The sequence below is a fragment of the Schistocerca piceifrons genome, chromosome 2 (genome assembly GCF_021461385.2).
Source record: "Schistocerca piceifrons isolate TAMUIC-IGC-003096 chromosome 2, iqSchPice1.1, whole genome shotgun sequence".
Taxonomy (NCBI): Eukaryota; Metazoa; Arthropoda; class Insecta; order Orthoptera; family Acrididae; genus Schistocerca; species Schistocerca piceifrons.
In genome coordinates this window covers 557437874-557456126 of record NC_060139.1, presented here as the reverse complement: position 1 = coordinate 557456126, position 18253 = coordinate 557437874, and the positions used below count along the sequence as shown (strand labels likewise).

The 18253-nt window shown below is 38.9% G+C and overlaps 2 protein-coding genes across 4 annotated transcripts; one reads left to right on the top strand and one right to left on the bottom strand.

Moving 5' to 3' along the window:
* Window positions 1-3194: 3194 nt before the first annotated feature.
* Window positions 3195-16010, bottom strand: LOC124776518 (beta carbonic anhydrase 1). Of its 2 annotated transcripts, XM_047251544.1 has the most exons (6): window positions 15699-16010; window positions 15535-15619; window positions 6903-7042; window positions 6577-6684; window positions 5631-5870; window positions 3195-4845 (listed from the first exon to the last, which is right to left on the bottom strand). In XM_047251544.1, exons 1-6 carry the CDS (start codon window positions 15789-15791, stop codon window positions 4636-4638), a joined length of 876 nt encoding a protein of 291 aa, XP_047107500.1. In that variant the 5' UTR covers window positions 15792-16010; the 3' UTR covers window positions 3195-4635. The 2 variants fall into 2 exon arrangements, with proteins under 2 accessions (XP_047107500.1, XP_047107502.1); XM_047251546.1 differs by lacking the exon at window positions 6577-6684 and having other exon boundaries at window positions 15699-15996.
* LOC124776517 lies at window positions 15731-18070 on the top strand. 2 transcript variants are annotated; one of them, XM_047251542.1, is made up of 2 exons: window positions 15731-16311; window positions 16424-18070. In XM_047251542.1, the coding sequence occupies exon 2, from the start codon at window positions 16468-16470 to the stop codon at window positions 17629-17631; it is 1164 nt and encodes a 387-aa protein (XP_047107498.1). In that variant the 5' UTR covers window positions 15731-16311; window positions 16424-16467; the 3' UTR covers window positions 17632-18070. The 2 variants fall into 2 exon arrangements, with proteins under 2 accessions (XP_047107498.1, XP_047107499.1); XM_047251543.1 differs by having other exon boundaries at window positions 15731-16316.
* Window positions 18071-18253: the final 183 nt, after the last annotated feature.

Below are 18253 nucleotides of genomic sequence, written 5' to 3'. Positions count from 1 at the left end.
GAAGAGGAATATATTTCAATACCATAGGTAAAACTGCGACTGTGGAACAAAAACAAGAAAGAGAACATGAGTACCATTGTGTATGTACCATACCTTTCGACATCTACATTGATACTCCGCAAGCCACCCAACGGTGTGTGGCGGAGGGCACTTTACGTGCCACTGTCATTACCTCCCTTTCCTGTTCCAGTCGCGTATGGTTCGCGGGAAGAACGACTGTCTGAAAGCCTCCGTGCGCGCTCTAATCTCTCTAATTTTACATTCGTGATCTCCTCGGGAGGTATAAGTAGGGGGAAGCAATATATTCGATACCTCATCCAGAAACGCACCCTCTCGAAACCTGGCGAGCAAGTTACACCGCGATGCAGAGCGCCTCTCTTGCAGAGTCTGCCACTTGAGTTTATTAAACATCTCCGTAACGCTATCACGGTTACCAAATAACCCGGTAACGAAACGCACCGCTCTTCTTTGGATCCTCTCTATCTCTTCCGTCAACCCGACCTGGTACGGATCCCACACTGATGAGCAATACTCAAGTATAGGTCGAACGAGTGTTTTGTAAGCCACCTCCTTTGTTGATGGACTACATTTTCTAAGCACTCTCCCAATGAATCTCAACCTGGTACCCGCCTTACCAACAATTAATTTTATATGATCATTCCACTTCAAATCGTTCCGCACGCATACTCCCAGATATTTTACAGACGTAACTGCTACCAGTGTTTGTTCCGCTATCATATATTGAAGTGCTTTAAAATAAAGCCAAAAGCGCCTGGTGTAAATAAAACTTTTATTACAGTCGCGAAAGATGGAATATTTCTCAGTATTACATACGACACCTATGTGGTACTTAAATTAAATGAGATATTGTTATACAGTAAATTTTATATGAAATTTAGGTATCTTGTCCACATTTCATTCTCAACATTGTGACAACTAAAATCGACCATACGGAAAGTATACGCTATGGACTTTACCTCTGCAAACTCTTCAAAATTTCGTGCAATGGTTTACTACATTTAATGATGCACAATAACTGCGTTGAACATCGAAACAAAATTTAGTCATTTATGGGGGAAAGGCATCAGTCAAGATGATGTGTAAAAATCAAATTTTTGGGCCAAATAGTTTTTGTGAAATCGAATGGTAAGTGTGTCAAGGCAGTGAGAACACCATGTGTCTGCACAGGCAAGCAGTGCAGTGATGACAAAATCGCGTACAGCGCGGAATGCGTGTCTGCAGCAGCGAAAGGGTTAATGAAGAGACAAAGCACTAGAAATTTCAAAAAACTCCATTCAAACAAATAAAATTCTTGAAGTAAGACACTTCGATATTGTTTTTATAAAAAGAAAAATTTGTGCACCACACAAGGTTCGAACTCGGAACTTTTCGATTGGTAGCTCAGCACTTTAACCATTACGCTAACGCAGCTCGTGTGGCATCAATCCTCCATAAGGATTCTAATATGTCAAGCAAAATACTGACAAACACTATTGGTATGACTATGAATTACTCACGCTTCGTCGAAGTACAATAGGAAATAAACAATAACCGCTGTTCTTTATTGCGAAAAAGCGGTCCGTGAGATTGATACAAACACCTTTCCTTCCTATCGCCTGAATTAGGAGTCTTATTGCTTGTTTGGTTTAATTAATTAATATGATATGAAGCAATTGGTATAAAGAACACTTTTTACAAACTTTCTATAAAAGAAAGTCTGCTATCAAGACATGGCTTTTGTTCTATTACTTTATTTATGACTCAACGTTTCTAACTGAAGACACTCGTCCGTGCTCTGCACTGCAGCGAGATCTGGCAACGTCGTTCTCTGTTCATTGGCTGACTGTGTTTTGTGACGTCAGATGCGCAGAACGAACCTAAACTCGGCCGCCAAGATATATGACGCACACTTTAATGTATTGTAACCCCCTTATTAAAATATTCCAGTCTATTATGCCAGGGTTAATGAATTTCTTGGGAAAAAAAACAATGTTTTGTTCTCATCTTGCTGAGAATATCCTCAAGAAGGCTCATAGCTTCTATTCTTTTATGAGGATGAAACACGGTTCCTCCAAGCCATTCATTTACAAGTGGCACAGTAGTATGGAATATTTTAATAAGTGTGACATTTCTTGTCATGAAATGTTTACATTTTACAGTTATAAACTGGCATACATCATTGGAATTATAAATTGGCAGGCATCATTGGTAGAACTTTCTGAATGCTCCGAGACAAATTATTGGTCAAAATAATTCACAGAAGTGGACCACGCATAGAAAGTTAGAGGTATAGTTTTGGCAGTAGGTGTCTACCCATCTTGTAAATATTCCTCAAAAAAGTTGTATTTATGAACCACCATAAGCTGCTGATGGGAATAAATCTTTATGGAAACGTAGAGATAAAGGTTTATTTCATCAATATCCCTAAATCTTTTTTACAGAAGTCTCTCTTCAGATTAAAAGTATTGCTCCTCCCACTATATGCTCCTTTGATTGTGTGCTTTCACCATTATTTGAAGTGACTGCAAGTCTTTGTACCTTAAAACTTCCAGGCAGACAAAAAAGCTGGGTAAGAACTTGCAACCTTATCCTTTGTAGGTACTGCTTTTGAGTTATTCAGTACCTATCCTCCAGTTTCTGAATGTCGCAAAAGTGAGTCGGGGATTATGCCTAAATGGCTCAGTCAGTAACAGCATTCTCTGCAATAAGTCAGTTCCCAGTTTTAAATTCCGCACCAGCACTCAGTTTAAATCTGCCAGGAAGTTTCAAGACAGCCCACACTCAGCTGAAGGCTGAAAAACTCCATCTGGAAGCAACACCTAGGTTTTGCCTATAACATACTTCCGCAAATCATAATAAACCAGGATCTGCAGGGGAGCATCTGTGGAGTTTGGAAACAAGGAGAAAGGTATTGCAGAATTGAAGCTGACAGTATGTCATGAATCATGCCTAAAAACAGTAATGGACAGCAAGAAAAGCAAGGTTCAACATTTGAGCTCCGACCCTGCAGAAAGTTTTAACTCACAGGAGGTTCTAAACACTAATTTCTTTGATGCTGCGGCATGCATTCATTGCAAATGAAACAAATGTATAGTGCACTCCACATGAGCAAATACAATTAAAACCCACCTTGCATCTTCAATAAATTAATGATTTTTCATGCATCGTGAAATTTTATTCAATATTTTTTAGTATTATGTGCTTTCAGATTTATTCATGACTATTTTTGTTACAAAATTTCTTATGTAATACTTACTATTTTTGTTACAAAATTACTTATTCAATACTGAAACTTCAGTTAAAATGTCAGTAGCAAGTCTTATTAATGCACGTAATCAGAACTGGAAGTTGATTTACTATGTTCCATATGTAACAAAGTACTATTTACATAACATATACTGTGAACAACTCAGTGTACAGCGCCCACAAAAGATTTTGTGGCTAAAATGCACTTCCAGTGTAGAAGCCTCTTCCACTGCATGCTGCTATTGGCAATGTGTTCCTGTCAGTGGCAGCCAACTGGGGGACGGTATAAGATAGACAGTGAGAGTCAATGAATATAGTTTTTTCTTTCAGCAGAAGATGTAAATTGACTACATTTGTTTTTGATATGGAGAGTGGGCAGAAAACTGAATATGCTGACAGATTGATCTGTGGCACAATGCCAGGTGTAGGATGGGTAGGAATGTTGTTGTGAGTTGGTGAAGCCAACAAATCTCAACAGAAAAAACAAAACTGTTACAACATATTAATGAGAAGTGTAGCCCAAGATATAAAGATATAAGCCCACCATTGCAATAACCTACATGTGTGTCTTAATTCCAAGTTTTGCTGAAAATTCTAATGATGGGGTTAAAGTTAACTTTTTGAGTCATCAGTCTTCTGACCAGTTTAATGCCACCAGCCATAAATTCCTCTTCTGTGCCAAACTCTTCATCTCAGAGTAGCACTTGCATCTACATCCTAACAGAACACAATACCAACTCATTACATTTACAAACCCTAAGAAATTAAGAATGGGCATTCTGACCTGCTACCGGCAACCAACTCACAATCTGTCAGTTCACTCCTCATTATCCAGGCGGCCGGAGTGGCCGAGCAGTTCTAGGCGCTACAGTCTGGAACTGCGCGACCGCTACGGTCGCAGGTTCGAATCCTGCCTCAGGCATGAATGTGTGTGATGTCCTTAGGTTAGTTAGGTTTAAGTAGTTCTAAGTTCTAGGGGACTGATGACCTCAGAAGTTAAGTCCCATAGTGCTCAGAGCCATTTGAACCTCATCATCCATCACACAAATTTTTATCAACTGTGGCACACAGTGGAAGAACCAGGTACACCCTAAGTACATTTTTACTGATTTTACAAGTACAGCAATCAGTTTTTACTTAAATGTAATACAGAAGATGACATGTAATTATATTAGTATCTCCAAAATGATGGTATCACATACAATGTTCATTCTCGTCCAAGAATTAGACAATAATGTGTTTTGAGAAATCTTTCCCAGATCCTTTTACACACATCAGATGTTAGCCTAACACCAAGTAAATCTGTTTAACAATGTGCAGTCATTGTATAACGTTATACTCAGCAATTTCACAAAGATAAACTCTCAGTGAAGTATAGTACGATGGCCATTATGAGTAGTACCTATTCACTTCTTTTATTAGTCCCATGACAGTATGCTCATTTATTTCCACAAAACGTTTGTTTTGCCGACTAAAATAATAGATGTCACCTGTGTATATATCAAACCACAGTGCATGTATATGCAACTGATGTGTTTCCAAACGTTTCTTGAGGAACCCGTAACTTGCGATGTTCTGTAGTTGCTGGAGACAATTGACCTAAAGTAGAAAAATTCTTAAAGTGAATTATCTAATCACTAGCAAATGTAAATACTGTGTAATTCAAAGCAAAAACATCTAAAAAGAATTCTTGTGTGATATTACAAATTGTTAACAATGAAGAATTAGAATGAAAGGTAAATGAGGAGGACACTGATTACTATCAGTTATCAAAAACAATGGCTGTACTTAAATTATGGTCTTTGTATGTGCTTATTGATGATCAGTAATTAGGAATTGTTATTGGAGTACATCATCAAACCAGTCACTTTGCATTATTAATTCTATTTCAAGGTCTGATGTATTTTTATAATCACTTTTTGATGACATCTATGTCAAGGAGGACAACAGATTTTTTTTTTCCCCTTTCCAATTTTAAACTTTTCACAGAAACCATTATAACCTTCCAAGTACATATATGCATTTGAAAACTCAGTTTAGCTGGGAACAGTAAATAAAGACAAATAACAGCAGGTGTCTGGCAACTGATTCATACAAAACATTTTTACTGGAAAAGTAAAGGATTTATCAAATATCAATAACAGTCTGCTTTGGAGTCATGATAAAATACTAAAATACAGATTAAAACCAAACAGAATCCTAACTAAGTGAGCACAGTCTGTCATAAATATGATGACTGAATAGAGTCATCAGATTTTCTACAAAATCCATTTCTAAAATAACCAGTGTATTACTTTGATACCCTACCCAATTAATTAGTCACACTTAAAACCACACATCTAAATTAAAGGTGTTCACATGAATAATGACACCACACTACACACCTGTGACAGCTTGTCTTCAATACTGAATTTGTTATCAGGATCAATATATGCCACAAATTTGCGCATGGGAGTCTCAGCTTGAAATAACAATGGTTGGTGAAATCCTCCAGTCTCCAACTTTTCAAATTTCTTAAGTGATGCATTGGCATGGGCAATAAGCCATGCACGAAGAGGTGATATAAGCCTATTATCCCTTGAAGAGAATTCTTCACACTTCAGGCGATGCAGCAAATTCATTGCCTTATAAAACCAAACGGACAAAAATAAATAACAAAGAGACAATAAAAATCATACTACTAGTAAATAATCAAACAACAGAAAGTCCCGGATGGAATAACTGCAATATTATGAAAAGAATAGATCATTACTTGCCATATACAGGAGATTCTAAGTCACAAACAGACACAATTAAAAGAATGATAGACATTTAAGCTTTCATACAGAGGTCCTTCTGTGGAAATAGAACATGCATGCATTCACACAAGCACAACTTTCTTACACACATGGCTGAGGACTTTTTCCCAAAAGCTTAAATTTCTGGCAGTCTTTTCACTGCACCTGTCTGCGACTCAACTCTGGCAGTCTTTTCACTGCACCTGTCTGCGACTCAACGCTTCCTCTATGTAGTGAGTAGTGATCTATCCTTTTCATAATACTGTCACTAGTAAATATTGCTAGACAAGGAATTTAAAAAAAATCCTCCTCACATCTTCATCTTCATGAGACATTTCTTATAATTAATTTAGAAGTTATTTTACTTATTTTCCATCCAGTCATTTTCATAATGGTTACACTTTCAAATTTAGATTAGTAACACACCACAGGTCATTACAGAGTTGTGTTCAATATCAGAGAGAAAAAAGTCAAATAGGACATTGGGCAGTCAGGTAGGTACATGCATGGTATGATCACACCTTTTGCACAAATTAGTTGAGGAAGAACTTACATTAAGCTGACAAGTTTGTGTGTCTCTGATATCTGAGTCCAACATGGTACAACTTTGCCAACTGTCTTGTACACAACAGGGAAACATAGCACTTTGTAGAATTCTTTGCTACATCACAGAAAGTTGTTTCAGAATGTTTATGTACACAATAAGAGTACCAAAATTTACTTTAAATTTACAGTTCTCCTCCGAGTTTAATTCAAGTACTTAATTTTATCCTACATGAAAAGCACAACTGGATGTGTCAAATTAGAACTATGTATTTCATACAGTTATCTAAACCTTACTATTCATGATTAAGTATCAATAAATTTAAATGAACTAACCTTGCAATCTGAGTGACCACATACTATAACATGTCTGATGTCATTTATAACACAACCAAGTTCCAATGCTGCTGGTTCAGTAGTTGTAACTTCCTCTGGAAAATTCTGTGAATTTGGTATCACATTACCAGCATTCCGGACTGAAAACAAATAAGTTTCAATTCTGGTGAATCCACAACATACCCATTGAAACAGGACACACATTCAATAAACTGCTTTAGTATCTGACATAAAAAAAACACTCAGTTTGTCTTGACTTCATCACAGTGTTTACAGGGAGAAACAAGCAAACCACCAGTTCCTTAAAGAATTGAACATCCATATATAAAACTGATTCAAACACCTAATTATTTTACAAATATTTAATGTTAAGAATGTAAGCAAAGAAAAGGTCTGAAAATATGCTTAAAGTTTATTGGAGTCATCATGAAACACTGGATGAACATAGTCTGGGAAATTTGCATTCTATTTTAAACAAAAGCACATTTCTCATGCATCTCAATGTTTATCACATCATCTCTCCTGAACAATGATATAATTTTGCAGGCACCATTTCAGTGGCATATGCAAAGACTGTCTGAAAACTATCTTGCAAATACGGTGGGTGATATGGAAGTAATAAATTAAACATAGTATCAGATGCTGAAGTTTTGCTGTATGAACAGCAAAAATGTAGTAAGTCAAACTTTTTTCCTTTCATCATTTTCTGTGGAGTGTTAGTGAAAAAATGTCTCTTAACAATTTGAAACAATGCATAAAGTTTGTTGGAAGTTGCTAAGAGCTATCATTCTAAAATAACGGATGAATGGGTATTTGCGCACCACCAGTTATGCCACCTCAAGACAAACACAGTTTCTAACTGTAATATCTGTCTTACTGTGTTAAACTTCTAATATAAGATTACATATCTTAATGAACAGATTAAGACAGCACTTTAAATTTTTAAATTCAGGCAATAATTATTCAAAATATTGAAAATCAAATTTCTGTTGTCCTGGTAAGCCATTAGATAGGCAAGCTGCAACTGGTTCTGGGTTCCGGGATAGTCACTTTGTAATACAGATTACTGGACATATGCTGGAAAGAAATTTATAAAATAGATACTTCTGATGTAAACTGAACTATTTCCTTAAACATTTTTCTAAAGCTCTGACTCTCATTTTCCCCTGAAACCATATTAAGGGCATAATTCAACATAATCAAGAATAGGAGGTGAGTAACTCCTAGTATCAGAGCATCTTTTGTTAAGAACACAGAGCTCTACATAATTAAAAGAACTAGTAGTAGCCAAGATTAAAAACTCCATTAGCAAAATTACTGTCGAATTCCCCACTCTTTCATTAAGGTGTGGGCAGTGGGAGGGGCTGGAGATCATATACTGTGCTCAAAAAATTAAACACTCCAATAATAAGGGAAAAACTATGGTTTCTGTTGCTGATAATAATAACCAGTTTCAGTGTAACTATATTATACGCCATGATCCAGAATGGAGTTATGTGCTCTGGTGGTAACACATTCACCAAGTTCCTGTGTAACATAAAGCAAGAACTTTCCTGGCATTTCATCACACAAGTGGATGGCATTGCCAAAGATTCAGTCACCACGGCTTGTGGCATACTGTAGTAGTGCCCTCAGTTGGATGTTACCTTCATTTTCACCAGTGTCTGAGGGCCTGGTCGTTACTGCTGTAACTCTCCCCTTGTTACCTGCAAACAGTCAGTTGCTGCAGCAGAGGAATATAGGATCACTTTGCCTTGAGGTGCCCTTCTTTCTTGCTGCAACTATTGCCATGCTTATGCATTTCAATGGCTCTCCTTGACAAACAGTTGTAGTGGCTCTTCTCCACAGCAAGAACTTCCTTTTCAGTGAATTTTATTCTTGCTTGGTCTCTCACTGAGTGAGCCCCACCATAGCTGATATTTATTTTCGATTATATCAGTACTGGTGGGCCATTTGTTCATTCCAACAAGGACTTTAACACATGTACACACTGTGAGTTGGTCCACTTGGTATTTTGCCAATCTGAGACATACACTGCTCTTCTTGATCGGTTTGTACATAGTCTTTATGCTCTGTGGAATACATGGCCAAGTTTGTCACCCTGTGGCAGAAAGCCACATCTAACATTTCTTCTTTTTATATGTCACTACACCAAGTGTTAGGTTTTGTGACACTTGTTATATAATTGGAGGCACAACCATAGTCCCTCAAAATTCATTTCAGGTGCTGAATCTCATATCTGAGGTGTTAAAGATTCAGTCTCCAAGAAAATCAGAGAATGGTTAATACCGGCAGATGGACAAAAGGATACAGCTGCAATGCCTGGAATATACCGCATACTGCACAGACGTGGACAGTGCCTTGTCTGAATGACCAGATGATACACCAGTACCAAGATTATTATCATAAACAATACTGCAGGGTGGGACAAGTTGAGAAACTTTTAACAAGAAAGAAGAAAGCCTCAAGATAAATGGACCCTTGATTCCCGTACTGAAGTAAATGACTGTTGCAGGTAACAAGTGAAGAACCACAGTGGAAATGATAGGGGAAAGTCCCTTGGGAAAGGCCTTCACATGTTGGAGCAACAGGTACGTATAATCTCTGGATGTAGTCTCTACTTCAGTCCAACGCCAACAACAGAGGTTCAGTCTTTGTCATCCTTCCATTGGTGCTGGTGAAATGCTGGGCCGGAAAAATCATTAAATGAACATTGGTCAAAAATTCCAAAATGAAAGCCAACATACAATATATCATCAAGTGGCCACAAAAGGCTCAACTATTTTGTATAATTCCAGGAATCCAAAATCCTTAACAACTCAAACAGAAATTATAAACATAACTCACTAGCCACTCTCTCCATAAATATCTGAGTTCCTGAATTCAGGGAGCGAGAAGTTCTGTTAACTAGATGGCAAGTAGCAGTGTTCACTACGAAGCTGAATTACAAGTAGTATTGTACTGTAAATAGGACTCGACACTTGTTGTTGTGGTCTTCAGTCCTGATACTGGTTTGATGCAGCTCTCCATGCTACTCTATCCTGTGCAAGCTTCTTCATCTCCCAGTACCTACTGCAACCTACATCCTTCTGAATCTGCTTGGTGTATACATCTCTTGGTCTCCCTCTACGATTTTTACCCTCCACGCTGCCCTCCAATACTAAATTTGTGATCCCTTGATGCCTCGAAACATGTCCTACCAACCGATCCCTTCTTCTAGTCAAGTTGTGCCACAAACTTCTCTTCTCCCCAATCCTATTCAATACTTCCTCATTAGTTATGTGATCTACCCATCTAATCTTCAGCATTCTTCTGTAGCACCACATTTCGAAAGCTTCTATTCTCTTCTTGTCTAAACTATTTATCGTCCATGTTTCACTTCCATACATGGCTACACTCCATACAAATACTTTCAGAAACGACTTCCTGACACTTAAATCAATACTGGATGTTAACAAATTTCTCTTCTTCAGAAACGCTTTCCTTGCCATTGCCAGTCTACATTTTATATCCTCTCTACTTCGACCATCATCAGTTATTTTGCTCCCCATATAACAAAACTCCTTTACTACTTTAAGTGTCTTATTTCCTAATATAATTCCCTCAGCATCACCTGACTTAATTCGACTACATTCCCTTATCCTAGTTTTGCTTTTGTTGATGTTCATATTATATCCTCCCTTCAAGACACTATCCATTCCGTTCAACTGCTCTTCCAAGTCCTTTGCTGTCTCTGACAGAATTACAATGTCATCGGCGAACCTCAAAGTTTTTATTTCTTCTCCATGGATATTAATCCCTACTCTGAATTCTTCTTTTGTTTCCTTTACTGCTTGTTCAATATACAGATTGAATAACATGGGGGATAGGCTACAACCCTCTCACACTCCCTTCCCAACCACTGCTTCCCTTTCATGCCCCTCGACTCTTATAACTGCCACCTGGTTTCTGTACAAATTGTAAATAGCCTTTCGCTCCCTGTATTTTACCCCTGACACCTTCAGAATTTGAAAGAGTATTCCAGTCAACATTGTCAAAAGCTTTCTCTAAAGTCTACAAATGCTAGAAACGTAGGTTTGCCTTTCCTTAATCTAGCACTTACAGTTGTAAAAAAAAATATTTTCTTCGAAATACACCAGTGTAATCAAATAAATATAATATCCCTAACAGCAGATAAACAACAACTATGCAGTAAAACTAAGGAAGCAGCAGCATTTTTATGAAGTTACGTGATTAAATTTGGGTCACTGAAGTGTGAATAGCTTTAAGCAGTTTAATGACAGGTTACTGTTATATTCAGTTTCTACAATGTCATTGCCTTACATTAAAGTAAATCATGACTGACTCCACATCTATGATGGTTCTCCATTTGATGGGATATGGAACATGATGGATGAACAAACGAATGAATGAAGGAAGGAGTAATCTCTCTCTCTCTCTCTCTCTCTCTCTCTCTCTCTCTCTCTCTCTCTCTCACACACACACACACACACACACACACACACACACAACCTCAACTTGTATGGATTGTGACCTATTACCTGATATCTATCTTTAAGTATCAAGATGAAAAACTAACCCAGTATAAACAACAGGGGCAGAACTGAATTACAACTTCACCCATTAGCTCGTTTTTTAGACCTATACTCACACTTAGACAAAGTTAGGAAAAAAACGGTAGTGCTGCAAATGGTTAGTGACACATTCATACGACTGGAATACTATGAGAGTTGATTTTTCAACATACTGCTGTTATTTTTCTGTTTAACTGTTTCTCCCCGTGCTTTCACTATATTCAAGGAATTATTATTGAATATACACTCCTGGAAATTGAAATAAGAACACCGTGAATTCATTGTCCCAGGAAGGGGAAACTTTATTGACACATTCCTGGGGTCAGATACATCACTTGATCACACTGACAGAACCACAGGCACATAGACACAGGCAACAGAGCATGCACAATGTCGGCACTAGTACAGTGTATATCCACCTTTCGCAGCAATGCAGGCTGCTATTCTCCCATGGAGACGATCGTACAGATGCTGGATGTAGGCCTGTGGAACGGCTTGCCATGCCATTTCCACCTGGCGCCTCAGTTGGACCAGCGTTCGTGCTGGATGTGCAGACCGCGTGAGACGACGCTTCATCCAGTCCCAAACATGCTCAATGGGGGACAGATCCGGGGATCTTGCTGGCCACGGTAGTTGACTTACACCTTCTAGAGCACGTTGGGTGGCACGGGATACATGCGGACGTGCATTGTCCTGTTGGAACAGCAAGTTCCCTTGCCGGTCTAGGAATGGTAGAACGATGGGTTCGATGACGGTTTGGATGTATCTTGCACTATTCAGTGTCCCCCCGACGATCACCAGTGGTGTACGGCCAGTGTAGGAGATCGCTCCCCACACCATGATGCCGGGTGTTGGCCCTGTGTGCCTCGGTCGTATGCAGTCCTGATTGTGGCGCTCACCTGCACGGCGCCAAACACGCATACGACCATCATTGGCACCAAGGCAGAAGCGACTCTCATCACTGAAGACGACACGTCTCCATCCGTCCCTCCATTCACGCCTGTCACGACACCACTGGAGGCGGGCTGCACGATGTTGGGGCGTGAGCGGAAGACGGCCTAACGGAGTGCAGGACCGTAGCCCAACTTCATGGAGACGGTTGCGAATGGTCCTCGCCGATACCCCAGGAGCAACAGTGTCCCTAATTTTCTGGGAAGTGGCGGTGTGGTCCCCTACGGCGCTGCGTAGGATCCTACGGTCTTGGCGTGCATCCGTGCGTCGCTGCGGTCCGGTACCAGGTCGACGGGCACGTGCACCTTCTGCCGACCACTCGCGACAACATCGATGTACTGTGGAGACCTCACGCCCCACGTGTTGAGCAATTCGGCGGTACGTCCACCCGGCCTCTCGCATGCCCACTATACGCCCTCGCTCAAAGTCCGTCAACTGCACATACGGTTCACGTCCACGCTGTCGTGGCATGCTACCAGTGTTAAAGACTGCGATGGAGCTCCGTATGCCACGGCAAATGGCTGACACTGACGGCGGCGGTGCACAAATGCTGCGCAGCTAGTGCCATTCGACGGCCAACACCGCGGTTCCTGGTGTGTCCGCTGTGCCGTGCGTGTGATCATTGCTTGTACAGCCCTCTCGCAGTGTCCGGAGCAAGTATGGTGGGTCTGACACACCGGTGTCAATGTGTTCTTTTTTCCATTTCCAGGAGTGTATCTGCTATCTGAGAGTCATCATTTACAACCCTTCCATTCAGTTCAATAGTGATGTTATCCTGTTCAGTGGCTTGTTGTCCTGTCTCTCATTTCACTACATTCCATAACCCACCTCCGTGCTGTGGTCACTAACACATACTTGTGCAGTGGTGCTCAACCTGGCCAGCAAGGGGAGGAGAGGAGGTGGAGTAAAGATCCTAATCACTAGACTTTGTGCCAATGTCCTTTTTTAAATACCGAACCCCTCAGCAGTGTCTCATGAAGTGAGGGCATATGACACTGTTGATGGTGATCTGTCCGTCGGATAAACTTGGTGGCCCCCTTGGTGCTATTCACAGAGAGTAGACTGTAAGGTACTTTAATCCCTCTAGTAGTCCATGGCCTTATTTTTTCAAGGCTAGTTAATGTCCTTTCTGATTAGCTTTTGGCAAATGCTATTTTCAGTTTATCACAGAATAGATTAAATTTTACTTTAGCATTTGGTTGATTATAAATTTCATACTAGGTCATCTCTTGCAACTATTTTTAAAAACATTTGTCATGGTGTTATAAATTATTCTAATTTATTTCCACTGAGGAGTACCTATACTATAATGACGATGATGAAGTCCCATACTCCTTGACAGAGCATAGGGGAACAACGCGGGAGACCCACACCGCCATACTAGGCAAGGTCCTAGTGGAGGTGGTTTGCCTTGCCTTCCTCTGACTGTAATGGATAAGGCAATATATTATTTATTCTAATTAATTGTGTATCATGATCTGAGGAAGATTTGTTACAGGGTAACAGTTATTTTCTTGCTTTCAGTTCCACCTACGAAAACAATATCAGTTAGGGGTTCTACTGTGTTTACCCACCCATGTTGGAACCTTAATTAGTAAGATCAAATTGTAAGGTCCAAATAATGTTTTCAGGTCTTTTTCCTTTGAGAATCATTTATAAAATCTACATTGAAGTCACCACTGACTATTAATTGCTTGCTGCTGCCAGAAGTAGCACAGGAGGAAATCCAGATTCCCCAAACAGCTCAAAGTTTCAAAGGGAGGGATCTATATACAGTAACAATTAAAACTGAACTGTTTTTCAGTATTAATCCACAAGCACATACTTCTGTGTGCTGATCACTACAAAATCCACTTCATCGCAGTGTTTCTGAACATCTGTCTTTATATACGAAACAACTCCTCCTTTTCTGACATTATTTCGGCATGAGTAAGCTGCTGGAATGTAATATTTTGTGTGTGATTATCTGGTGCTCAGATAGGAACAGGATGTTTATCTTTTCAAAGCTCTCTGAATTTTCCAAATGTTCTGAGTTTTTGCTCCATCTAATGACACCATGACTGACAGGACAGTAAACCCTGATCTTCCTTCCTTTGTCCAAAAAAGAAGAATGAGGGACAAGAGCAGTATACAACATGACAATGCATCAACAGACTGAATGTGATACAAGTCTCAAGAAATGTCACTAATGTGAAAACATGACCAAAACAAAAACCAACAACTAACAGATCCCCATTGATACAAGGAGTTTTGGTACGATTATTCTCGTTTCAACTGCTTCAAACATATCAATCAATCAAAAAGAAAACCTGTCTGAAGACTTTCGTTGCCAACTCTCAGCCAATGCACAACCTTCCAATCTAATCAAAACTTCTGGCTACACTACTGCCTGCCAATACAACTTTTTAAAAAAAAGGGAGGGGGGGGGGGGGGGGAGTTAATTCACAATCACATCATTAAGTTACATAACTTAGGCCTCAGGCCATACTACAACTCAGTCTCACCGCAAACTGAACAAAACAAGAACAAATAGTGCAGCTGGTGACATCACTTATCAGAGCACAATGACATTATCATAATATTCAATACACATGCTATTTCCAGTAAACATTTTATAGTCTCTCCACTTTATCACCCACATGAACAGCATACTGCCTGAACACAATCGATAGATACAAGTCACCATACTGACTATGTAATATAGTGTCATGCACAAGAAATATACCAATGTATCTCGTTTTTCACTAGATCACAGGGGGAGACAGTACATATAGTAGAGCACCTGTAGCTCTCAATTTATATTTTACATCATTCAACATGCTTGAAGCATCTCCTTCCTGAGGAGTTCTATTGAATACAATGTAAAAGCAATGAATGAATATGAAAGACAGGCCAACTTGAGCTTGACCAGAAATAGTGAGCCCCTCATAGCTTTCACAATATTACATATTAATAAATGCGTATTATAATTCAGACAGTAGTCTTATAGTTTTGTGAGTAATGACACAAAAAATGAGCGTTTTAATTTACTGTACCACTTGTACACGACTGTCCGTTAAAAATAAAAATACATTATTAAATAGTCTGGCAGAATTAAATTACCTTACCAACAAACATGTCGCCGATATTTGTCTCGGTGAAGCGCGTTGGAATCATTCGGCTGTCCATGCAAGTAAAAAATACTGCTTTGGGCTACAATCAAAAAATTTTCTAGCGTTACTGAGGCTGCATTTTAAAAGACAAGAGTAAAATCAGTTGTAAGAATACATACCTCTGGATTATCCCTGACTCTCTGAAACTGTTCTACCATTGTTTTCCTGTCAGTCGCTCTGTACTTCATTATACCTCGCAAAATCCTGTCCATCGTTACATGGATTATGTCAGCGCCTTACAGGCGCCGGCGTTCTATCATGAGCCTGAAGCGTGGTATTGAGACATGCGTGTATTTGAGTTTGGGCTCTCGTGATGATACGGCACTGACATTGAAACTGCTTTCACCTTCTCAAACTTAACGCGTCACTCGCTTCGCACAGAACAGTTGTGTTTGTTTATTCAAAGTGCTTGTCATCACGCAAGGTCGCCAACATACCTATGAAACGCGAAAATTAGATTGAACCATGGTGTTTATTTATTTACCTTACAGCGGGGAAGTCTCAATGCATAGCACTCATAACCGCCTAAAAATGATATAGACCTGAATAATTAATAGTGTCGAGTAATGCAATGATAAAGAAGAAATACGAAATTATTCATGTGTTTGTGCAACATCGGAAAACACGATCGTCGGCGGTGACGTTTATTTGAAACATTTAAAACAATATGAAGCAGTGCTGTTTCAGTGAAAATGAAGTCTTTCTTTGCTTTAATTTTCCGAAAATAAGAAAGTAAGGTAGTATACTAAGTTTAAGTACCTAATCACTGATAATCCGTTAATTTTTGTGGACATAATAATGCACTGTGTTTCCTTTTACACCTAGAACCTTGTTGTATTTACAGAAGCTGCAACCGCAGTTGATGTTGACTGACGACAGTGGTTGATTATGGCCAAAGAGATGAATGAATATTCACAAACTACAAACGTGAGCAGCCCTTCAGAACACAGTGGATGTGCGAAAGTTACCGGGTGTTATTCAGAAGAGTTTTCAAGAACTTCACCTGATAATGGCAGAAGAAACCCATTCCATATCAATTATTTGGACAAATTGAGGTACCCAGTTTGCAGTCCTTCTCTTTTCAAAAGCATTGAAAAAGCAATATCTATTCCCTGTCAAGAAACGGAAATATTAACATCTTGTGACATCAATGAAAGTGATATATTTTGTGATGAAACATTGGACTCTGAAACAGAAAAAGCAGCACAAGAAACAATTTCAAAATTCTTTGAAGATGCCTCTAAAGATCTATTTGTTACACCTGACAAAGTGACAAATTCGTTTCTAATAGCTACAGGAGAGATGAGGGCAGATGAGGACATTTCTTTGAGTTATATCTGTGACCCATCAACTCTTCAACATGACATTCATCTTAGCACTACTTGGACACAAACAAACATTACATTCCCATCAAGTCTGCCTGAAGAAGTCGAAGAAGCTTTAACTTTACACAAAAAACAAGTTGAAACTGAACTGAAATTAGCTAAATGCAGAGTGTGTGATACTGTGTGTGGAAAGCATTCACAAGGTACCCAGACTGATGACTGGGAAATGAATGCTGTAAGTTTTAAAAAAGTTACAAGGTGCTCCCAGACAATATTGAGCTTCCCAAAAACATTAACAGAAGAATTAGAAGCTCTGTTGTCGTCATATGAAACATTCTTTGAGGAAGTGTACACTGATATACGGATGTCAATGCTGAAACGTCAATTGTTCAGTGAACATTATGTTTCATCTCCACAGTTCCATAGCAGCAGCCCACTTTCTGTGTTAGATGATGATAGTCCTTTGCAGAATGAGTCATCAGTTACACCTCAGTGTGCTTCTGTGAGCTTAAGACATTATGGATCCCCAATGATGCCCCGTGACATTTTATCGCCCACTGGTATATCCCCCATTGTGAAACCTTCAAATACAAATAGATTTCTATCGAAACTTGATTTCGTGTCCTCTAATTTTGAAACACCACATTCCATGTCTCCTTCAGCATTCTTGCGAGTGAGAGGTGCTATTTTTCCATCTCTAGAAGATGTCAGCTGTCAAAGGAACTAAATAAACTACTTATGATATATGTGTTGCCTAAATTGTTGATCGGACAGTTTTTTCTTCATTTATTATAGTATATGTTTTAATCATTTTATGTGATTTTGAAGTATTAATGATGATACTTACTATTTTAAAGTGTGCGCAATTTCTCCAATTGAAATCTATTGTATTATTTAGTAATTTGGGAGAAAGTGTAAATTTAAAACAGGTGGCCTAGTTTTCTTTTATAAAGCAATTTATAAAAGCTTACCATTTCTGTGACTAAAATCATAATGTTAAGAAATTTTAGATTTACGTTTGACTTCAACTTCAGTGAAAGTTTTTATAGCATTGGTAAATTACAATTTCTGTTTATTGTTTATTTGGTAAATCCCTAATTGAGAAGATTTGTAATGAATTCCATGGAACAAATATAAATTAAAGTAATTATGATAGAACTGAGAAATTTGTCTTTTAGTATAAACAAACAGTAGAACTATTTGCCTTAGTTGTTCTCCATCTCCCTCTTCTGACTCTTACTCTTCTGCCTCCTCCTCCTTCTTCTTCTTCTTCTTCTTCTTCTTCTTCTTCTTCTTCTTCACTTCCCACATTAGGCATTTACCTATTTTAACACCCAATTTTTCCTGTC